At 39.4% G+C, this 22,830-nt stretch overlaps 1 protein-coding gene across 1 annotated transcript in view; it reads right to left on the bottom strand.

The window, feature by feature from the left end:
• Positions 1 to 22,830, bottom strand: part of PRKCI (protein kinase C iota) — an 86,997-nt gene that overhangs the window by 5,958 nt on the left and 58,209 nt on the right. Inside the window, exons 9-17 of the mRNA XM_033211691.1 lie at positions 18,326 to 18,502; positions 17,463 to 17,560; positions 16,755 to 16,841; positions 14,537 to 14,672; positions 7,891 to 7,978; positions 6,791 to 6,916; positions 4,329 to 4,408; positions 2,936 to 3,025; positions 1,237 to 1,352 (exon numbers count right to left, since the gene is read on the bottom strand). Coding sequence (XP_033067582.1) covers positions 1,237 to 1,352; positions 2,936 to 3,025; positions 4,329 to 4,408; positions 6,791 to 6,916; positions 7,891 to 7,978; positions 14,537 to 14,672; positions 16,755 to 16,841; positions 17,463 to 17,560; positions 18,326 to 18,502 — 998 coding nt within the window. The remainder of the gene's footprint in view (positions 1 to 1,236; positions 1,353 to 2,935; positions 3,026 to 4,328; positions 4,409 to 6,790; positions 6,917 to 7,890; positions 7,979 to 14,536; positions 14,673 to 16,754; positions 16,842 to 17,462; positions 17,561 to 18,325; positions 18,503 to 22,830) is intronic.

Below are 22,830 nucleotides of genomic sequence, written 5' to 3'. Positions count from 1 at the left end.
AGAGTAGGGAATAAGAAAATGTTGAAAATAATTAGAAAGCAATTCTGAGATGTAAGGTGGTCTGGAAAGGAGGACAGCTGGAAAGGAGGCAAGGTCACACCAGAGAGGTTATCAGTCCTTGCATCAAATTAAGACAAGGTTAATCCTTTAACAGTGATGGAAAAAGGAGTAGAACTGAAGGCTTCTGAAATGAAGAGACTGTTTGGAGCAGGTGCTAGGAGAAATGTGGTAAGAAATAAGATAGAAGTAAAATGACTGCCAAACAATAAGGGCCTCCTTGAGATTAGAGAGAATGAATCTGCAACAACAGGTAAATAATCAAAATATCCCCCAAGTATTTTAAGCTATATTTTTAAAAGATGCAGTACAAAAAATACATCAGCTCACTGCTGGCTGGATTTAATAACTCAATGTAATTCCTTAAAAAAAGCAATTTGGCAATACATATCAAGAGCTTTAAAATGTTAATACCCTCTGACCTAATTCCCTTTCTAGGAATCTATCTTAAGGCAATACTCAGGAACTTAGACAGACAAAGACAGTCCTTGTCAAATGGGAAACAGTGCAGCGGGGTAGAGAGATTTGGGTGTGAATCCTGACTCTACCACCTGATAGCTGTGTAACTTTGCTTAGCCTCTCTGAGCCTCGGATTCCTCATCTGTAAAATGAAGATGACAATTTAACTAGTTAACAAAGTTGTTGTGAAAATGAGATAATGCACGATAAAGCAAAGGAGAAAATGACAGTTACTATTAAAACTTATAATGGTACAGTGGATTCAAATACCAGTAACTGAATGGTTATATAAATTACAGTGTAAGCCGGGCGCAGTGGCTCACGCCTGTAATCCCAGCACTTTAAGAGGCCAAGGTGGGTGGATCACCTGAGGTCAGGAGTTCAAGATCAGCCTGGCCAACATGGCAAATGCCGTCCTTACTAAAAATATAAAAATTAGCTGGGTGTCATGGCATGAGCCTATAGTCCCAGCTACTCAGGGTGGCTGAGGCAGGAGAATCGCTTGAACCTGGGAGGCAGAGGTTGCAGTGAGCCAAGATTGCACCACTGCACTCCAGCCTGGGAGACAGAGTGAGACTCTGTCTCAAAAATAAAATAAAATGAAATAAAATAAAAAATAAAAAAATTATAGTATAATCTGATCATGAAACATTGCATAGTCACTAAAAATGGGATTTCCAAAGAACTTAAAAAAAAATTTCAGTGTACAGAATTACTTACTCGTCATCTGGAGTGAGCTGGACAGGTTCATTAGTAAACTGAGAATCAAAGTTGTCCAAACCAAATTCCCCAGAAATATTTGGTTTAAAGGGAGGTACCACCTGTTTTTGCTCCATCTGAAAAGACATATTGGATGACAGCTCAAGTCTGCATTATTAGAAAAATTGCACCTCTACAGTTCTCCTCTGCACTCATTGTTTCCCTTATTAAAGTGAGTCCTGAAGCATGGTACAATATTAGCAATGATGAACATAATTTACAAATATGAGCTGGGCATGGTGGCTCATGCCTATAATCCCAACTGCTTGGTAGGTTGAGATGGGAGGATCACTTGAGGCCAGGATTTCAAGACCAGCCCGGACAATATAGCAAGACCCCATCTCTATTAAGAAATTAAAAATTGGCTGAGCACAGCAGTTCATGCCTGTAATCCCATCACTTTGGGAGGCCAAGGTGTGTAAATCACCTGAGGTCAGGGATTCAAGACCAATCTGGCCAACATAGCAAAACCCTGTCTCTACTAAAAATATAGAAATTAGCCAGGCGTGGTGGCGTGCACCTATAATCCCAGCTACTCTGGAGGCTGAGACAGGAGAATTGCTTGAACCCAGGTGTCGAAGGTTGCAGTGAGCCGAGATTGTGCCACTACACTCCAGCCTGGGAGACAAAGCAAGACTCCACCTCAAAAAAAAAAAAAAAAAAAATGAAAATTAGCTGGGTACCATGGCTTATGCCTGTAGTCCCAGCTACTTGAGAGGTTAACACAGGAGGATCTCTTGAGCCTAGGAGTTCAATCAAGGCTGTCGTGAGCTACAGTACAGCCTGGGCGATGGAGTTAGAATGTTTCTCTTAAAAAAAAAAAAAGCATAAACATTGATATGGGCTTCAATAACATTATAACCTGCTTTACTACATTAATATTCAATTTTTTGGCTGGGCACGGTGGCTCACCCCTGGAATCCCAACACTTTGGGAGGCTGAGGCGGGTGGATCACTTGAGGTCAGGAGTTTAAGACTAGCCTGGCCAACATGATAAAACGTTGTCTTTACTAAAAATATAAAAATTAGCTGGGCATGGTGGCATGTGCCTATAATCCCAGCTACTCAGGAGGCTGAGGCAGAATTGCGTGAACCCAGGAGGCGGAGGTTGCAGTGAGCAGAGATCACACCATTACACTCCAGCCTGGGCAATAGAATGTGACTCCATCTCAGAAAAAACAATAAATTTTTTAAAAATCGATTTTTTTTGTTTTAAAAGTTTTCTAAAAAGCAGTTTAGAAAGTGGTTTTAAGTTTTTAAAGCTGTGATATGTTAGCTAAGACAATAAAATTTGGCCCAAGATAGGCCAGGTGTGGTGGCTCACACCTGTAATCCCAGCACTTTGGGAGGCCAAGGTGGGTGGATCACCTGATGTCAGGAGTTCAAGACCAGCCTGGCCGACATCGTGAAACTCCCCATCTCTACTAAAAATACAAAAATTAACCGGGTGTGGTGGTGCGTGCCTGTAATTCCAGCTACCTGGGAGGCGGAGACAGGAGAACTGCTTGAACCTGGGAGACAGAGGTTGCAGTGAGCCGAGATCATGCCACTGCACGCCAGCCTGGGGGACAGAGCAAGACTCTGTCTTAAAAAAAAAAAAAAAGATTTGGCCGAAGATAATAATGAAACCTAATAAAGAAAGTAATCAAAATTTACATACCATATCCCAATCAACATTTCGGAAGAACGGGTGTCCCTGAATATCAGCAAATCCTGTTTGAGGATGACAACCCAATCGTTCCTTAGGGTCCTATGGTGAAAGAAATGTTTCAAGAATTGGGTGAACATCATGCTTTAAAATAAATCATCTTTGTGATCTGTGTTTTGTGCCCTCACATGATAGTCTTATTTCTGAAGTTGGAATGGTCTACCTTTTACTTCTAGAAAGTACAACTCCAGAACAAATTGAGTTATTTGAAGCTTGTGATAGGTAAGATTTCCTTGTGGCATCTTCTCCACCTATCATGTAATTAAAACAGAGAATCATCACCAATTCCTTGCTAAAGAAAAATAGGAGGAAAAAGAGAACAGCAGAATCATTTGAGCAGCACCCAGCCATTTCTTTGGCATGACCTAGTGTGAGAGTCAAACATGCAAACCTCCAAACTTCATCAGAAGTTTGTTTTTAGCTTAATTTAAAAGCCCCATGCCCAATTACAGCAACAAATCATCACCTGTGTAAGACATTAATCCAACTTATAAATTTAATCCAAGCCTGCAACTTATAAAAAGTCTTGGCTTATTCATTACTATGAATGAGAATATGTTCCCATTTTTCTTTCTGATAAAAGGTATTTTATTTCACATATCAACACCTCTTGCCTTCATTTTTCATCATTATGTGAAAAATCAGGTTTCAATTTTAAATCTTTCCTCACATAAATTGTTCATTTTTAAAAAGGCTTCAATTTCTTATTTTATTAAAATTCACTATCTATTTACCTTAGAAGGTAAATGTACATCAACCTTTCTATCATACCATTTATTTAAGGTAGAATTTATGATTGCCAAGACCACACTTAGATTCTAAAACTCCTCTAGCCTACCAACAGCAACAAACAATTGAATGATGTTCACATTTTTAAGAGCCGAAGACAGCATTTCATTTCTTCTGAATTTTACCTAATTATAGCATTTTCGACATGAGTATTCGTAGGGAGCACTGTGGCCCATGGTACAAAAAGTACATGGTAATAAATAGATTCTATGGATAACGACACAGAAAAAATGGAAACAGAGTTCAAAGTACAATTATGGCTAAACCCAAAGATTAAATCTTCCCCTATGTGAGAATATGGTATGTATTATTTACACACACAAAAAATATGTAATATATAGCCGGGGAGTAAATTTTATTGCCAAAATGGAAAGGACAACTAACTTATCCCAGGATCTAATGCTGTCAATTACTCTTCGGGTAAGAGAAAATTCTGGGTCAAACTGAAAAAGTTACATTCTCTACTGTCTTGGAATTTTACATTTCCCAAACTGCTACTGATCAGTTTGATATATAAAGAGACAAATCACAAAATGTTTTTATACACAGTTTATACCTTGTTAAGAAAACTCTTCAGAACACTTGCAGCTTTTACAGACAGAGAACGTGGTATGCGAATTTGTTTTTCCAAAATAACTAGAAAGATAGAAATTATAGTATTATATTTAACTTTTACATGGCTTTAATCTTTTTTCTTCTTTTTTTGAAAGGGTCTTGCTCTGTTGCCCAGGTTGCAGTGCAGTAGTGCAATCACAGCTCACTGCAGCCTTGACCCCCTGGGCTTAAGCAATCCTTCCACCTCAGCCTCCCAAGTAGCTGGGACCACAGGGGCCACCATCACGCTTGGCTAATTTTTTTTTTTTTTTTTAGATGGAGTCTTGTTCTGTCATCCAGGCTGGGTACAGTGGCACGATCTCAGCTCACTGCAACCTCTGCCTCCCGGGTTCACGGGCTTCTACCACTTCAGCCTCCTGAGTAGCTGGGATTACAGGCATGTGCCACCATGCCCAGTGAGTTTTGTGTTTTTGGTAGAGATGGGGTTTCACCATGCCGGCCAGGCTGGTCTTGAACTCCTGACCTCATGAAGGTAAGTGATCCGCCCACCTCAGCCTCCCAAAGTGCTGGGATTACAGGCATGAGCCACTGCAGCCAGCAATGGCTGGCTAATTTTAATTTTTTTTTTTTTAGAGATAAGGGTGTCATCATGTTGTTCAGGCTAGTCTTGAACTCCTGCGCTCAAGCAATCCTCCTGTCTTGGACCCCCAAAGTGCTGGGATTACAGGTGTGAGCCACTGCACCTGGCAATCTTTAAATTTCTTTTTTCTTTTTTTTTTTTGAGACAGAGTGTCACTGTCTCGCCCAGTGGTATACAGTGGCACAATCTCAGCTCACTGCAACCTCCGCCTCCCAGGCTCAAGTGATTCTCCTGCCTGAGCCTCCTGAGTAGTTAGGATTAAAGGAACCCACCATGACACCCAGTTAATTTTTTTTTTTTTATTTTTAGTAGAGACGGGGTTTTGCCATGTTGGCCAGGCTGGTCTCAAACTCCCAACCTCAAGTGATCCACCCAACTCGGCCTCCCAAAGTGTTGGGATTACAGGCATGAGCCACTGTGCCTGGAAGCAATCTTTCAATTTTTATTATAAGATATTTAAGGCATTCCAGGAGAAAAAATAAGATATTACATATATAACTGAAGTGCCTCTTATACTTTCCTAATCCCCTTCTTTTCCATTCTTCTCAGAGAAAGCCTCTAATCTGAATACTATTTATCATTTACATGAATGTCTTATTCTTTAACTACCTGATTGTACCTCAATTTCCTCATCTGTAAAATAGGAATAAAAAAATACTTCATAGGATTGTTATGAGGCTTAAATAACATTTGTAAAATGCTTGGCATATACAATATGCAATTTTATTGGACGTTGCCAAATTATTCTTTAAAAATGTTTCATCAGTTTTCATTCCTACGAGCAGTCTAGAGGAGTTCCAGTTGCTCCACATCCTCACCAGCACTGGTAATATCCAACTTTAATATTTTAATCAAATGTACTGATATGAAATGGTAACTCATTAACATTTAATGTGCATTCCCTTAATTGCTAGTGAGAATGAATGTCTTTTCACATATTCCATGGCCATTTGGGCTTTCTGTTATATGACATGCCTATTTATATCCGGTGATGGCTTTAATTACTAAATGTAGAATTTTATAGCAGTTTTCACACTTCTTTGGATTCCGTGCTAGAGGTCCCTGTACTTGTCTGCTTGTTTCTGTCAATTCTTTATATTCCCTGATGTGGGGCCTTTTCCCCCATCTTTTGATCACTCATCACCTTGGTGCTCTATTTTCCCCTCATACTGTTCTTGAACTTATGCACCCAGCCTCAGGGTCCCTGTGTAAAGATTATCCTCTCTAGCCACAGGATTCCTTTCTCTAATCTGTCTGTGATGGATAATTCTACATAACCCCTGTTATGATTTTGAGTATGAGAAGGTAACTGTGAACTGGAGTGAAGACTATAGAGAAGAAAGAATGTATTAAAAAACATCAAAACCTAATACACAGAGGCCGGGCACAGTGGCTCATGCCTGTAATCTCAGCACTTTGGGGAGGCTGAGGTGGGCAGATCACTTGAAGTCAGGAGTTCAAGACCAGCCTGGCCACCATGGTGAGACCCTGTCTCTACTAAAAATACAAAAATTAGCTGAGCATAGTGGTGTGCGCCTGTAATCCCAGCTACTCGGGAGGCTGAGGCAGAAGAATTGCTTGAACCAGGGAGATGGATGTTGCAGTGAGCTGAGATTGCACCACTGCACTCCAGCCTGGGCCAAAGAGTGAGACCTTGTCTCAAAAACAAACAAATACAACAACAAAACCTAATACAATGAGTCAGAAGTATATTTTCCAGATTATGCTCATTTTTCTTACTCAAAGTAGTAACCTGAATCACTCTCATTTGTACTCTAGAATAGGTTTTTCTCAGATAACCTCTGTAAAATACTCCAAATTACCTTGGAAGAGATAATCCTCTGTGTTCTGGTCAGGGTTATCGGAGCTCCCAACAATATCAAATGGAGACCTTCCTGCCATCATCTCAAACATCAGCACTCCAAGAGCCCACCAGTCAACACTGAAACCTTCAGAAAGAAATTTTAAAGCAATAAATTATACAGTTTGCATTCTTGAAAGTTAGTAACTAGAGATTTTATCACATAAAGGAAAAAGAAACAATGAAAAAGGAAACTAAATGCATTCCAACTATCATGGTAGGCATTGAAGATTATAGAAATGCTTCACTTACAAGGGTAGGCACCTAAAAGATAATTTTAAAAACAAAATTATGAGGAAAAAAACCTTTCTTTTTCCATGTATGTCTACTTTCAGACTCATGCCCAGTATCTAATATTGTGTGCTGAGGATATAATTAAATTGTATTTCAGAGTCATCTCCTTGGTCTTAAATTCGATCTTTTGCTAGCTGATAAAGACCAGTGAAGGACAGTGGACGCAGACTCTGAGCAGCTTTCACAAGTACCACATTCTCCTTTTGTATCTGCTGAAGGCAGAGGGCCAAAACCCAAAAAGTCAAATGTTTTCTCGTGTGTATCTTCGGGTGCCTGAGATACAGTTAATCTTTCCACCATCTTTCAGATTCCTGGGGGAAATATCACAGGAAGTCTGAAAAATCTTCCAGGGGTTCATGACTCTGGAGTCACATGGGTGCTGTTCTGAATCCTTGATCTTAGACGAGTTATTTAAACTTTCTGTATGTCAGTTTCCTCATCTATAAAAGGAGCATTAACAGTACTTACCTCACAGCGTTAAGAGGATTAACTTAGTTAATATATGTAAACTGCTTAGAATAGTGCCTGCTACTGCTTAGTTTTGTCACTAATAAAACATTATTCAGCTTGGTAACCCCAAATACTGTCAAGGTCCCACTGTCTCTGATTTCAAAGTCTGGGGCTCTCCGTGTAGTTTTTAAAAGGATCAAGAATGCTTATATTAATAAGATGATATCAAAATGCATTAGTGTACTGTAATGCAATTGGCACCACATTTAACCACCCATCTAGCAATAGCTAAAATAATACCACCAATTTATTTATTACCATAATCTTCTCCTCTTAAAATTTCAGGAGCAATGTAATTAGGAGTACCACAGAAAGTGCTGGTTGTATCTCCTGGCCGTAATCCTTCCTTTTATTAAAAAGAACAGAAAGAAAGAATGAGATAAAAAATTCTGTTTTAAATTCCCCCTTTCTATTTCACCTATCATATAAGTTCAGCATCTGTAGTGATACATTAAACTCACTTAACATCACTAGAACAATTGCCTTTATTATTATTATTATTATTATTATTATTATTCACAGGGTCTTGCTTTGTCACCCAGGCTGGCATGCAGTGGCACGATCTCAGCTCACTGCAACCTCCACCTACTGGGTCAAGCAATTCTTGTGTCTCAGCCTCCTGAGTAGTTGGAATTACAGGCAGGCACCAACACACCCAACTAATTTTTGTATTTTTAGTACAGACAGGGTTTCACCATGTTGGCCAGGCTGGTCTCTATCTCCTGGCCTCAAGTGATCCACCCGTCTGGGCCTCCCAAAGTGCTGGGATTACAGGCGTGAGCCATCATGCCTGGCAACTGCCTTTATTATTAAAATCACAGATCACAACTAAATAGCTTGAAGAAAACCTGTCCTCATTAGACGTTGTTAGAGTTGATTCAATTAAGGTAAGACTTGCATTTAAAATAATTTACATACAAGTTAAAATTTAATACCAAAATTTTAATATTAGTAGAATAAGGCATATTTCATGAAGAAGCATTTTAAATCTCACCTCCTAATACAACCATTGATAAGACTACAATATTTTCCTTCTGTTTAATTTTCCTAAAAACACTTTTTTTTTTTAAGACAGAGTTTCACTTTTGTTGCCCAGGCTGGAGTGCAATGGCACAATCTCAGCTCACTGCAACCTCCACCTCCCGGGTTTTCAAGCAATTCTCCTGCCTCAGCCTCCCAAGTAGCTGGGATTACAGGCGTGTGTCACCAGGCCCAGCTAATTTTATATTTTTAGTAGAAAATGGGGTTTCTCCATGTTGGTCAGGCTGGTCTCAAACTCCTGACCTCAGATGATCCACCCACCTCCGCCTCCCAAAGTGCTGGGATTACAGGCGTGAGCCACCACACCTGGCCTGTTGATTTTTTTTTTTTTTATTTGCCTTGTGGCCAGAGAATGGTTTGAATATTAGTTCACTGGAATACATTGAGATTTCCTTTATGACCTAATATATGGCCAGTAACCCATGTGTACTTAAAAGGATATATAATCTTTACATGCAGGGAGTCTCGCTCTCTCTAATGTCTCTCTTCCTTCTCCCTCACTCCACACATACAGATAGACATACATATTCTACATATATATATATATATATATATAAAAGCTCTAGCTTCTTTCCAAATCTTTCTCTGCCTACTGATTTTTAGTATGTGTGATGTATCATTTTCTAATATAGATTATTCTCATATTAACTTTTCCTATCATGATTGGAGATTGTGAAATTCTCAAACTAATTTTGTCCTTTTTTACTCTTTGTATTTTGAGACTGTGTTGTTGAGTGTATGCAAGTTTATATTTGTTACAACTTCTTGGTGATTGCCCCATTAATTATTGGGTAGTTCCTTTACTATGCCCGTTAGTGTGTTTTGCCTTAATTTTTTCCATCCTGTAGCTATTAAAATACAGGCCGGGCATAGTGGCTCACGCCTGTAATCCCAGCACTTTGGGAGGCTGAGGTGGGTGGATCATCTGAGGTCAGGAGTTTGAGACCAGCCTGACCAACATGACCTCAGGTGATCCGCCCACCTCAGCCTCCCAAAGTGCTGGGATTACAGGCGTGAGCAGTGCGCCTGGCCCTTCCTTCCATTCTTGTCCCTGACTCACCCAGTTCCAGCTCCCTAGAGGCAACCACTATTATGTGGCCCTCCAGAGATATTCTGGGCATGGTGAACATATTTTTCTTCAAATTTCACCCTATTATATATAACACTGCTATAAACATCTAGAATAAATATTTAGTAATATGTTGTGACTCCAAGAATTTTAAAAATGATTTATAAAAGGGATATATATGCTATTTTTAGTGATGTGAATATGGTTTTTATTGTTTTCTATTATTGGCAATGGAAATACATTCTCAGGATAAATGACATGTACTTTCAGTGCACTAGTCAGAGGTTAAGAGATGTATTCTGTTAACTTGTAACAGTTATGCTTAATCATTCACTTGTTGAGTGAATGTCGGAATGCAGGTCCACTTGCTGAGTTTTCTACAGCATAACATAGATGTTATTAGAATTCCTCTGTTGATAAAAAAACACTTAAAGGCACATCAGTTCATAAAACCACTAAAGGTTTCCGCTCAAAAAATCAATGTTCATAAAACATTTCAAACATAACTCTAAAGATATTAATTCAAGTTTTCATCACTATCCTCTGCAATCTTTATAAAGAAATTCATCCAACACTTGCATGAAGTCAAGCTTCAGGTAAGTTAAATGTTGACTCTAAGTCATAAAAGAGCATTCAAACTTTTGGAGGGTGAATGTCTCATAAACTTACTTTTTTAAATTTTATATATATATATAGAGAGAGAGAGAGAGATGGAGTCTCACTCTGTCACCCAGGCTGGAGTGCAGTGCAGTGGTGTGATCTTAGCTCACTGCAACCTCCGCCCCACCCTGGGTTCAAGAAATGCTCCTGCCTCACCCTCACAAGTAGCTGGGATTACAGGCACACGCCACCACACCTGGCTAGTTTTTGTGGTTTTAGCAGAGATGAGTTTTCACCATGTTGGCCAGGCTGGTGTCAAATTCCTGACCTCAAGTAATCTGCCTGCCTTGGCCTCCCAAAGTGCTGGAATTACAGGCGTGAGCCACTGCACCCGCCCTAGGCAGCTCTTGGAGAAGGGGGAAAGGCAGAAAGGGAGGTAGGAGGACATTTGATTTAAAGACCTACTCAATAAAGATCTCAAATTTATCAAAGACCTGGACTAACTTGATTGAGGATCCCTGTAAGAAATGAAAATGTATAAGAAGCCAATATTATTTTCCAGTAAGGGTAACAAAAGACTAAGAAAGACAAAAAGAGAAAAGTCTTTTTTTTTTTGGAGATGGAGTCTCACTCTGTCGCCCAGGCTGGAGCGCAGTGGCGCAATCTCCGCTCGCTGCAACCACTGCCACCCGGGTTCTTGCCATTCTGCTGCTTCAGCCTCCCGAGTAGCTGGGACTACAGGCACCCACCACCATGCCCGGCTAATTTTTTTGTATTTTTAGTAGAGACAGGGTTTCACTGTGTTGGCCAGGATGGTCTCGATCTCCTGACCTCATGATCCACCTGCCTTGGCCTCCCAAAGTGCTGGAATTACAGGTGTGAGCCACCACGCCCGGCCAAGAGAAAAGTCTTAATTCATTTTTGTGATTATATTTTCTTTTTTTCTTCCTTTTTTTTGAGACAGAGTCTCACATTGCCACCCAGACTGGAGTGCAGTGGCGCAATCTCCACTCACTGCAACCTCCGCCTCCCAGGTTCAAGCAATTCTCCTGCTTTAGTCTCCTGTGGTCCCAATAGGTGTGCCACCACACCCAGCTAATTTTTTGGTGTTTTTAGTAGGGATAAGATTTTACCATGTTGGCCAGGCTGGTCTCAAACTTCTGATCTCAAGTGATCTGCCTGCCCGGGCCTCCCGAAGTGCTGGGATTATAGGCATGAGCCACCACATCCTGCCCATTTTCATTGTTTAAACAATGCAGTAATTCCATTAAAGTTGTTATTTAAAAATAACATTTTAAAATGTTATTAAAATGCATTAGTGTACTGTAAGGCAATTGGTAACCACATTTAACATAACATTTTAAAATAACAACTTGAAAAATACTGAAATGTAAACAGAATCAACGTGTGATGCTACATAACAGAATGACACATAAAAGAATAAGACAACTCTGTATGTTAAGACTTCACCTAATGTTATAAGCATTTTATAGGCATTATAAGCATTGTTATGTCTTTTTGTTTTAAACAGGATCTCACCGTCACCCACGCTGGAGTGCAGTGGTGTGAACACAGCTCACTACAGCCCCAGGCTCAAGTGATCCCTCCATCTCAGCCTCCCAAGTAGCTGGGACTACAGTGTAATTTTCCTATTTTTTGTAGAGATGGAGTTTTGCCATGTTGCCCAGGCTAGTGTCGAACTTCTGAGCTACAGCAATCTGCCTGCCTCGGCCTCCCAAAGTGCTGGGATTACCGGTCTGAGCCATCATGTGTTACGCATTTTTTATAAATATCTTCAGCCGGGAGCTATGGCTTGCTTTCCTTGTTAAGTTAACTGGAACAAAATCATCCTCACATAGTAATAAGACAAATAAGTGAATGTAGGAACTGCATTCCCCATTCACCTGAGGAAAGTGCCTCCAGAGCCTGGAGATTATCTAAATGCTAACATTATGAATTCCTGGGTTTGAGACCAGCCTGGGCAACACAGCAAGACCTCGTCTCTATTTAAAAAAAAAAAAGTAAAAATAAAATAAAAATAAAGATCTTCTTAAGTGACTTTATAATATCTATCATAAACTACAATAAAAGTTTTAGTCAGAAATCTCTCTTCATAAACCAAAATATTTACTCGGAATATCCAAGAGGCAGAATTACTGGATCAAAGAACACAGCCATCTTTAGGATTCCTGATAATTCCCCATCAAACTGCTTTTCAAAAGGTTTGTAACAATTTTTTTTTTTTTTTGAGACGGAGTCTTGCTCTGTCGCCCAGACTGGAGTGCTGTGGCGCGATCTCGGCTCACTGCAAGCTCTGCCTCCTGGGTTCATGCCATTCTCCTGCCTCAGCCTCCTGAGTAGCTGGGACTACAGGCGCCCGCCACTACGCCCGGCTAATTTTTTTTGTATTTTAGTAGAGATGGAGTTTCACCGTGTTAGCCAGGATGGTCTCGATCTCCTGACCTCGTGATCCGCCCATCTCGGCCTCCCAAAGTGCTGAGATTACAGGTGTGAGCCACGGCGCCCGGCTGTAACAATTTATACACACACCAGTGACATATGCCCATTTCTTTAAACTCTTGTACATACAGACTGTTCTAACTTTAAAACCAGTATCTCATAGGCAAAAAAAAGAAAAAAAGCTCATTGTTTTAATTTGTGCACTTCGTATGAAGATTAATACTCTCATTGTTTTTTCTTCAGTTTCATTTATTCTTGGGGATAAGACTCCTCTATCACTGTCACTTTTTTTTTAATGAGAAAAAATCCCTCAGGGAAAAAAAATGAGATCAAAAGAGTATCATAAATATAAGTGATAAGTACACAGGGGTTCCACTCGCTAAGCTTTCTAATTGTTTATGATTGAAAACTTGTATAATAAAAATATGTAAGGGCCGGGCATGGTGGCTCACATCCATAATCCCAGCACTTTGGGAGGCTGAGGCGAGTGGATCACCTGAGGTCAGGAGTTCGAGACCAGCCTGGCCAACACGGTGAAACCCCATCTCTACTAAAAATACAAAAAAATTAGCCAGGTGTGGTGGCAGATGCCTGTAATCCCAGCTACTCGAGAGGCTGAGGTAGGAGAATTGCTTGAACCTGGAAGGTCGAAGTTGCAGAGAGCCGAGATCGTGCCATTGCACTCCAGTCTGGGCAGCAAGAGCAAAACTCTGTCTTAAAAATTAAAAATTAGCCAGGGATGATAGGGCGCACCTTAATCCCAGCTACTTGGAAGGCTGAGGCAGGAGAATGGCTTGAACCCAGGAGGCGGAGGTTGCAGTGAGCCAAGATTGTGCCACTGCACTCCAGCCTAGACGACAGAGCAAGACTGTCTCCAAAAAAAAAAAAAAAAAAAAATTAATTAATTAATAAGTATCATGGGAAAAGTGCGGCTGAATTCTGTACATAAAATCAAACATAGTTTAAGTGAATATTTTATTCTTTAATACATGGTGAACAAATAATAAAGTTAAATCTTCGATACAACTAGGTTGTCATATGCCATGTTATTAGCATTTAGATAATCTCCAGACTCTGGAGGCACTTCCCACAGGTGAACAGGGAATGCAATTCACACATTTACATACTGGTTGTTGTTTATGTGAGGATAATTTGGTATCAGTTACCTTAACAAGCAGTAGTTCCTTACACATTTTGTGGGAAAATATCAGACCTTTAAAATGGAACACTGTTATAAAAAGAATAAAACATCAAGAAATAAAGAAGACATATTCTGAGAGTAACTAAAATTCTTGTTTTATCCTATTATGCTTTATGTCAGATGCTTAAAATTTAAATATAAAAAATGTTTTACTTCTGAGGAAAATCCTGAATGCACTATATAAGATTCACTACTAAACAAAAATTGGAAGGTCATATACAAATGATTGTGTTAAGCAGTGGAATTGCAGACAATTTTTATTTCCAAATTTTCTTTAATTATATTTCAACTTTCAAAATAAAAAGTTAGGTATAATAAAAAGAAATTAACTCTTATTTTAGTACACATAACACAGAAGATACAAATTTTGCAAATGTTGTCTTTGTGCTAGAATTCCACAAACTTTCTTAAGTAAATTAGCAACATTAGTAATCATTTCTCCACCTTTAAACATGAAGTTATTTTACAAAGACTAAAGACTTTTTAAAATAGCTGCTGAAGACCTTTTGAAATAACTAGAAAATTTTCCTCACCTTACACATGCCGTAGTCAGTGAGTTTAATGTGGCCTTCAGAGTCCAGTAATACATTGTCCAGTTTCAAATCTCTATAAATTATCCCTCGCTCATGAAGATAATTTAATGCTAGACTGATTTCTGCAGAGTAAAATCTAAAATAAAATAAAAAATAAGTCATTTGATTCAACCATATTTAAGTTCTACATTTGCAACCGGAAACACAAAAATTCATATCAAAACATATTTTTTTCTCCCAGTGATATTAGGAACAAATTTTAAAAAAGAACTGAAGAACCACTTTAAGACATCTGAGCCCAAGACACAATTGTAAAAGTTCCTGTCTAACTTAAACTCACATTTTTCATAAAGCTATTAATTTGATAAGCCTCAAACAGGGGTTCTTAATCTGGGTCCTTGGGTGAACTTCAGGCAGTCCATACTTCTACAACTGGGGGCAAAGGTGTATGCACGAATGTACATGCACTGTCTACAGAGTCCTCAAAGCTTCATCACTTCTCTAAGGGACCCATGATCCCCCGAGAAGGCTAAGAACCACTGATGGGGTCAAGAATAGAAAGAATACTACGAGTTGACTACCCAAAACCATAAAATCCTCATGAAGGTTTTAGAAAACGAATTAAATGAAAATACTCTACAAACTATAAAATTCAATATTAAATGAAGAACTTAAAAAAAATGCTACCAACTCACTGGTGACAACCCAGAACTTCTGGCCTAACTAATGAAAATGGAACGCCTGAGCTGATGTATGGCTGCTTTGCTGGCATATTATCATGATCATGTGTGGAGGGACATAACATACACCTTCGAGCTACTTAATTCTGTGATTTGGGAACTTAAGCCCTTATCCTGGGCTTTCGTTCTTACAAAAGCAAAGATGGTATAAAACCAGAACTGGCACATTAATATAGTAAAAACCAGACTAGCTTTCCCACATTCAACTGAATAAACAAGGAACAAATATTGGCTATGTTTGCAATTCAAAATATCATCTGTGGCTCTGCTAGAAGGATGACCATTTGATAAGGCATAAATACACAATGAAAATAAATGAACACCAGAACAACAAGAAAACCCAAATAAAAAACCCAGCTTGGCCTCAAGATTAGATAAGTACAATTTATATCTTCTTATGAAATTAAAGATTATCACTTTTTGACATGCAATAATGAAGTAGCAAATTTTCCAAAAGTTTTTAATTTAAATGAAATTTCTAATATTTGTTCCCTGCACGATAATTACATACATACACAAACTCACGTGCTTCATTTTGGCATTACTCTTGTGAAGTAGGAAAGGGTGAGAATTACTGCTGATTATGAACAAGAAACAAAACATGGTACTGATGGATTAAACCTTTTACTCAAGGCCATGATCCCCCCACCTATCTCCTCCAACACATAAACAATTTACAATCTTGTATATTAATATCAAATTAAGGGCACAAAATTAATATTCAATACTTTTTCTTTTTTTTTGAGATGGAGTCTTGCTCTGTCATCAGGCTGGAGTGCAGTGGTGCGATCTCGGCTCACTGCAACCTCCGCCTTTCGGGTTCAGGCAATTCTCCTGCCTCAGCCTCCTGAGTAGCTGGGATTACAGGCACCTGCCACCACAACCAGCTAATTTTTGTATTTTCAGTACAGATGGGGTTTCACCATGTTGGTCAGGCTGGTCTCAAAACTCTTGACCTCAGGTGATCTGCCCACCTCAGTCTCCGAGGTGTGAGCCACTGTGCCCAGCCAGAGGGATCATTTAATTACTCTCAAGTATGTATGAATAGCACTTCTATCGTGAAAAACTCTCTGAGAGACCACTACAAACCTGAAAAGACTAATAAGTGTTTATTAGTCTCAATTATTTAAACGGCTGATGCTAAACAGACAAAATATTTGAAAAAGATTGGTTTTAGTAGACTAAAGGTTTCCCTTTTAATACTGTTAACACTTTTCAATTGCTTAGGAAGCACTGTGTGCATGTGTACGTACACGTATGTGTATAAATGTAAAATCATATACGCTATAATTGTTTTACACATATATATTTTACACTTACATATATAATGTAAAGTAACTTTTAGCTCAGCCTCTGCATGACTTATGAAGAATTAATTGTAGAAAAATAAATTATTTATCTACTGTTTCCAACCTCTGCACATAAAAAGCCACAAGGCCCCGAAAAGAAAACAACACAAACAGTAAACAAAAACTCACCTGGCATGTTCTTCAGGAAGTTTTCTTTGTCGCTGCATATGAAACATTAGGTCTCCTCCATTTACATACTCTATAACAAAGAACAATCTAAAACACAGGAGAGAACCCATGAAATCAAGATTCAAAATAAGGTAGTGTAACTTTGCATTTTCAGAAACCATCACAACAGACAGCATTCTCTACTATTTAGCCTTTAAAAAGATGCCAAAATTTTGGCGGAAACAAACAGTATCTAGGGTACGGAAGATACGGAAGATACAAGAAAGTAAACCAGCATGATAATAATTTTGTAACCGACTACTTCTGTTCTAAAGTAGTACCACGTGCAACCCAGAGTCACTCATTAATATCCTAATTTCAGCATTTGCTAAATAAGTAATTTTTGACTGTCAAGGTATTTTTCTTCCTTGTTAAACTCTAGAAAATTTTAAGTCATAAAACTAGAATATTCGGGATATTTAAAAGGTTGGATTTCTATTGCCATAATTATGACACGGCTATTTCTTTTTCTGCCTAAAGTAGGTCATTTCCTAATGCTGATCTAATATCAAACTGATATCACTGATGTAAGTATTATTAGCAGGAAGTTACAAGCCTAAACTGTTGTGTCCTCCATGATGTCTACTTCATGAATTAGAGCAGAAAGGTTCTAACTGTGTAATATGACCAAAAATATGAAGCAATCATTCTATTATCTTTCAATCTTACCTGCTTTCTGTCTGAAAGCAAGAATGCAGCCCAACAAGGAAAGGATGATTGGATGCCTGCTCAAACACATGCTTCTCTGTCTGTACCCAATCAATATCCTGTTTTGAAACATGTAAGAAAGCTATGTCAAACTGATATCACAATTAATGATAAATTTGCTCTGAGCAATTCAATGGTTGCAAATGCAATGGTTAACTAGCCTAAATATCAAAACCTTTGATAATCATGAAACGAAAATTTACAAAGAGAAAAATAACACTAGTAAATCTTTCAGTATTATAAAACTGTCTAGAAACGTTTTACAAAGCTCAGGTATTTCTCCTGATAATAATGTGGTTTGATTTTTGTTTTTCTAAAAAAATCTAATAATAATCAAATTACTTTAAATATCTTATACAGTCTATAAGAAAAGTAAACTGAAATAATATATTTCATTTACTTAGCCCATATTTAGAAAAGCAGAATGAGATAATAAAGCACAAACATAGAGGTTTTCTTTAAAATAGTATTCTTGGCTGGGCGCAGTGGCTCATGCCTACAATCCCAGCACTTTGGGAGGCTGAGGCAGGCGGATCACTTGACATCAGGAGTTCGAGGCCAGCCTGGCTAACATGTTGAAACCCCATCTCTACTAAAAACACAAAAATCAGCTGGGCATGGTAGTGCACGCCTGTAATCCCAGCTACTTGGGAGGCTGAGGCAGGAGAATCACTTGAACCTGGGAGGCAGAGGTTGCAGTGAGCCAAGATTGCACCACTAGCACTCCAGCCTGGGTGACAAGAGCGAAACTCCACCTCAAAAAAAAAAAAAAAAAGAATAGTATTCTTAAGCAGTTTAGAAACAATAAAATATGCAGTGCTTACCTCATCATCATTAACAAGCTCTTTTTTCACAACTTTCATTGCATAAATACGATCTGTTTTTTTTAATCGAACCAATAGTACTTTGGCGTAACTTCCTCTTCCTATTACCCGCAGCAAATCAAAATCCTGAAGACCTAAACTGGATGAAGCTTTGCCACTTTCCCTGGTGTTCATTGCCTGTTGAGAACATTTGTATCAGAGTTATAATGGGAAATGCTTTGCATAGTACATTATATTTCTAACACCTAGTTGTACCTATAACGATTTAAAGATATTTTCCTAACAGAAATATGTTTTAAGTTCTTAATATTTTTCAAATGTCATTCCAAACCATATAATCTAACTACCCAGATTACATGGATAAATTTTGAGATAAGAGGGATGGTAATAAGAATGGGAGGGAGTTGAAATCACAAAAATATTGAAGGATGTCTTAAAAAGGATATGATAACTTTGAGGTATAGAGGCAATAGAGATGCAGGAATTTAAAAAACACATTAACCTGGCCGGGCGCGGTGGCTCAAGCCTGTAATCCCAGCACTTTGGGAGGCCGAGACAGGCGGATCACGAGGTCAGGAGGTCGAGACCATCCTGGCTAATACGGTGAAACCCCGTCTCTACTAAAAAAAAATACAAAAAATTAGCCGGGCGAGGTGGCGGGCGCCTGTAGTACCAGCTACTCGGGAGGCTGAGGCAGGAGAATGGCGTGAACCCGGGAGGTGGAGCTTGCAGTGAGCTGAGATCTGGCCACTGCACTCCAGCCTGGGCGGCAGAGCGAGACTCCGTCTCAAAAAAAAAAAAAACACACATTAACCTTGGTGACCAAGAGATTGGGGATACCACTGACAGGGAACATCAAGTGTGTGGCTAGGATAAGATTGACAAAGTTACTGGAGAGAACGATTGGGTTTTTCATAATAAATTCAGAAATTATAATGAGACATCAAGATGAAAGAGTCTGCTGGAAGCTTGATACATAAAATGTAAGCTAGTGAGAGCGCACATTCAGAGGCATTTTTGGATGCTATAGACAGAAAACAAGCAAGAAGTAGTTCAGCGAATGGAAGACATTCTTTTCCACAGAATAACAAGGCCCCTCTGGGACGACATAGTAAGCCTTAAAATTCATTCACAACTACAAATGTAAGCTTCTGGCAATTTACAGAGAAGCCTGAAGACAGTCTTTTATTAGATGCCTACAAAATCATCAGCACACAAGGGACCCATGAGAATAAAGTATGAAATCTCTGAAGTGAAGAATACCAAGAAAAGCAAAGAGGAAATTCTGAGAAAGATAAAGAAACCTGCAAGCACAAAACTGAAAGAAGGGTATTAGAAAAACTGAGTGAGAATGACAACTTAAAAATTTAGAAATAATAATTTGGGCTGCACACAGTGGTTCATGCCTGTATTTCCAGCACTTAGGGAGGCTGAAGCAGGTGGACTGATTGAACCCAGGAGTTCAAGACCAGCCTGGGCAATGTGGTGATAAACCTCATCTCTACCAAAAAATACAAAAATAACTGGGTGTTGGTGGTGTGCACCGTAGTCCCAGCTACCTGGGAGGCTGAGGTGGGAGGATCACCTGAGCCAGGGAGGTCGAGGTTGCAGTGAGCTGTGATTGTGCCAGTGCGCTCCAGCCTCTGTGACAAAGTGAGATCCTGTCAATAATAATAATAATAATAATTTGATTTGGTAACAAGGTGATACAGTATATTTGAAACCTCCAAATCTCAAATCTCATGCTGAAACGTGATCCCTAGTAGGAGGTGTTTGGGTCATAGGGACAGATTCCTCATGAATGGCTTTGTGCATTCCTGTGTGGTTAATGAGTGACTTCAGAGTGTGGCACCTCCCCTGACTCTGGTGCTCCCTCTCTTGCCATGTGGCACACCTGCTTTTCCTTTGCCTTCTGCCAAGACTGAAAGCTTCCTGAGGCCCTCACCAGAAGCAGATGCTAGTGCAATACTTATTGGTCAGCCTGCAGAACCGTGCGCCAAATAAATCGTGTATAAATTACCCAGCCTCAGGTATCCCTTTATTCCTTCCTTCATTTATTTATTTAAGAAAAGTTCTTGCTCTGTCACCCAGGCTGCAGTACAGTGGCACGAACATAGCTCACTGCAGCCATGAACTCCTGGGCTCAAGTGATCCTCCTGCCTCAGTCTCCCAAACAGCTGGGACTACAGGCATGTGCTTCCACACCTGGCTAATTTTTATTTATTTGTTGTAGACATGGGGTATTTTGCTATGTTCCCAAGGCTGATTCCGAACTACTGGCCTCAAATGATCCTCCAGCTCCAAAGTGCTAGGATTATAGGCTTGAGCCACAACACCCAACCTTCAGGTACTCCTTTGTAACAACACAAAACAGACTAACACACAAGGATAAATAAAGCAGAGTGAAAAGAAACCACGTTCGGGCAGGTTAAGAAAGAAGAGAATTGTAAGAAAATAAGTCAACATATAGACTTGAAATATGGCTAACTGGAAACTATAAAAGAGAATCAAGTGGAGCAAAAAAGCAGAGTAAACTTCACGGACACAATAATAAGGCTGAATGAAATGACAGAAGCCACATAACAGTGAAATGTCATCTTCAAAGGGCCTAAAAGAGAAGGAAACAGCTGACTTAGAATTCTCCATCCTGCAAAAGCAGCTCACAAAGTGAAAGTGAAAGAAAAACATTTTCAGACAAACAAAAACTGAATGGATCCATCACTAGTAGGCACTCACTAAAGGAAAAACTAAAGTTCTTGAAGGGGAAAAAGCATGATCTCAGATAGAGGAACAAAGATGTAGGAACGAACGAAAAACAAAAAGGGTAAAATGTGGGTAAATCTACTTAAGGAGTAACTGTTTAAAAAAACAAATACACGCACACAGAATTTTAAACTCTGACAATAATAGCACCCAAAGGCAGGAATGGAAGAGGAATGAATTTAAAGTGTGCCAAGCACTGCATTTTCTAGAGAAACAGTAAAAGTGTTATTTGTAATATTTTTTAAATTCAAATTTTATCTTAGAGGGGCTATGTGTGTGTGTTTGTTACATGGGTATATTGCAACCAGGTAGTGAACATGGTACTGAATAGGTAGTTTTTCAACCCATGCTGCCCCTGCCGCAAGCAGTGTCTGCTGCTCCTATGATTATGTTTATGTGCGCTCAATGTTTAGCTCCTACTTGCAAGAACATGTAGTAGTCAGTTTTTGGTTCCTGCGTTAATTCGTTTAGGATTATGACCTCCAGTTCTATCTATATTGCCACAAAACACATGGTTTCATGTTTTCTTTGCCCAATCCACTATTGATGGACTCCTAGGTTGATTCCATGTCTCTGCTATTGTGAATAGTGCAGTGATGAACATACAAGTGCATGTGTCTTTTTGACAGAATGATCTGTTTTCCTTTGGGAACATACCCAGTAACGGGAGATTGCTAGGTCAAACGGTAACTCTGTTTAAAGTTCTTTAAGAAATCTCCAAATTGCTTTCCAGTGGCTGAGCTAGTTTACATTCTCACCAACAGTGTATAAGCATTCCCTTTTCTCTGCAGCTTCACCAGAATCTGTTGTTTTTTGAGTTTTTTTTTTTTTCTTTTTGAGATAGTGTCTCACTCTGTCACCTAGGCTGTAGTGGCGCAATCACGGCTCACTGCAGCCTCGACCTTTGGGGTTCAAGCGATCCTCCCACCTCAATCTCCTGAAGAGCTGGTACTACAGGGGCGCAGCACTGGACCTGGCTAATGTTTTATTTTTTTGTAAAGACTATGTTGCCTAGGCTGCTCTTGAACTCCTGGGCTCAAACAATCCTTCCACCTCAGCCTCTCAAAGTGATGGGTTACAAGTGTAAGCCATCACGCCCAGGTTGACTTTTTAGTAACAGCTATACTGACTGGTGTGAGATGGTATCTCACTGTGGATTTGATTTCTATTTCTCGATAATTAGTGATGATGAATGGTTTTTCAGGTTTGTTGGCTGCTGATAGGTCTTATTTTGAGATATGTCTGTTCATGTCCTTTGCTCCCCCCCACCTTTTTTTTCTTTCTTTAAATAGAGTCTTGTTCTGTCGCCCAGGCTGGAATGCAGTGGCATGATCTTGGCTCATTGTAACCTCTGCCTCCTCAGTTCCAGTGATTCTCATGCCTCAGCCTCCTAAGTAGCAGGGATTATAGGTGTGTGCCACCATGCCCTAATTTTTTCTTTTTTGTATTTTTAGTAGACATGGGGTTTCACTACGTCAGCCAGGCTGGTCTCAAACTCCTGGCCTCAAGTGATCTGCCTCCCTCTGCCTCCCAAAGTGCTGGGATTACCAATGTAAGCCACCATGCCTGGCCCTTTGCTCATTTTTTAATGGGGTTGTTTTTTGTTGTTAAGTTCCTTATAGATTCTGGATATGAGATCTTTGTTGGATGTATAGTTTGAAAATATGTGTGAATATTTTCTCCCATTCTGTAGGTTGTCTGTTTACTGGTAGATTCTTTTGGTGCACAGAAGCTCTGTAGTT

The sequence above is a fragment of the Trachypithecus francoisi genome, unplaced genomic scaffold (genome assembly GCF_009764315.1).
Source record: "Trachypithecus francoisi isolate TF-2019V2 unplaced genomic scaffold, Tfra_2.0 Lachesis_group0, whole genome shotgun sequence".
NCBI lineage: Eukaryota > Metazoa > Chordata > Mammalia > Primates > Cercopithecidae > Trachypithecus > Trachypithecus francoisi.
This window is presented reverse-complemented; position numbering and strand designations above follow the sequence as displayed.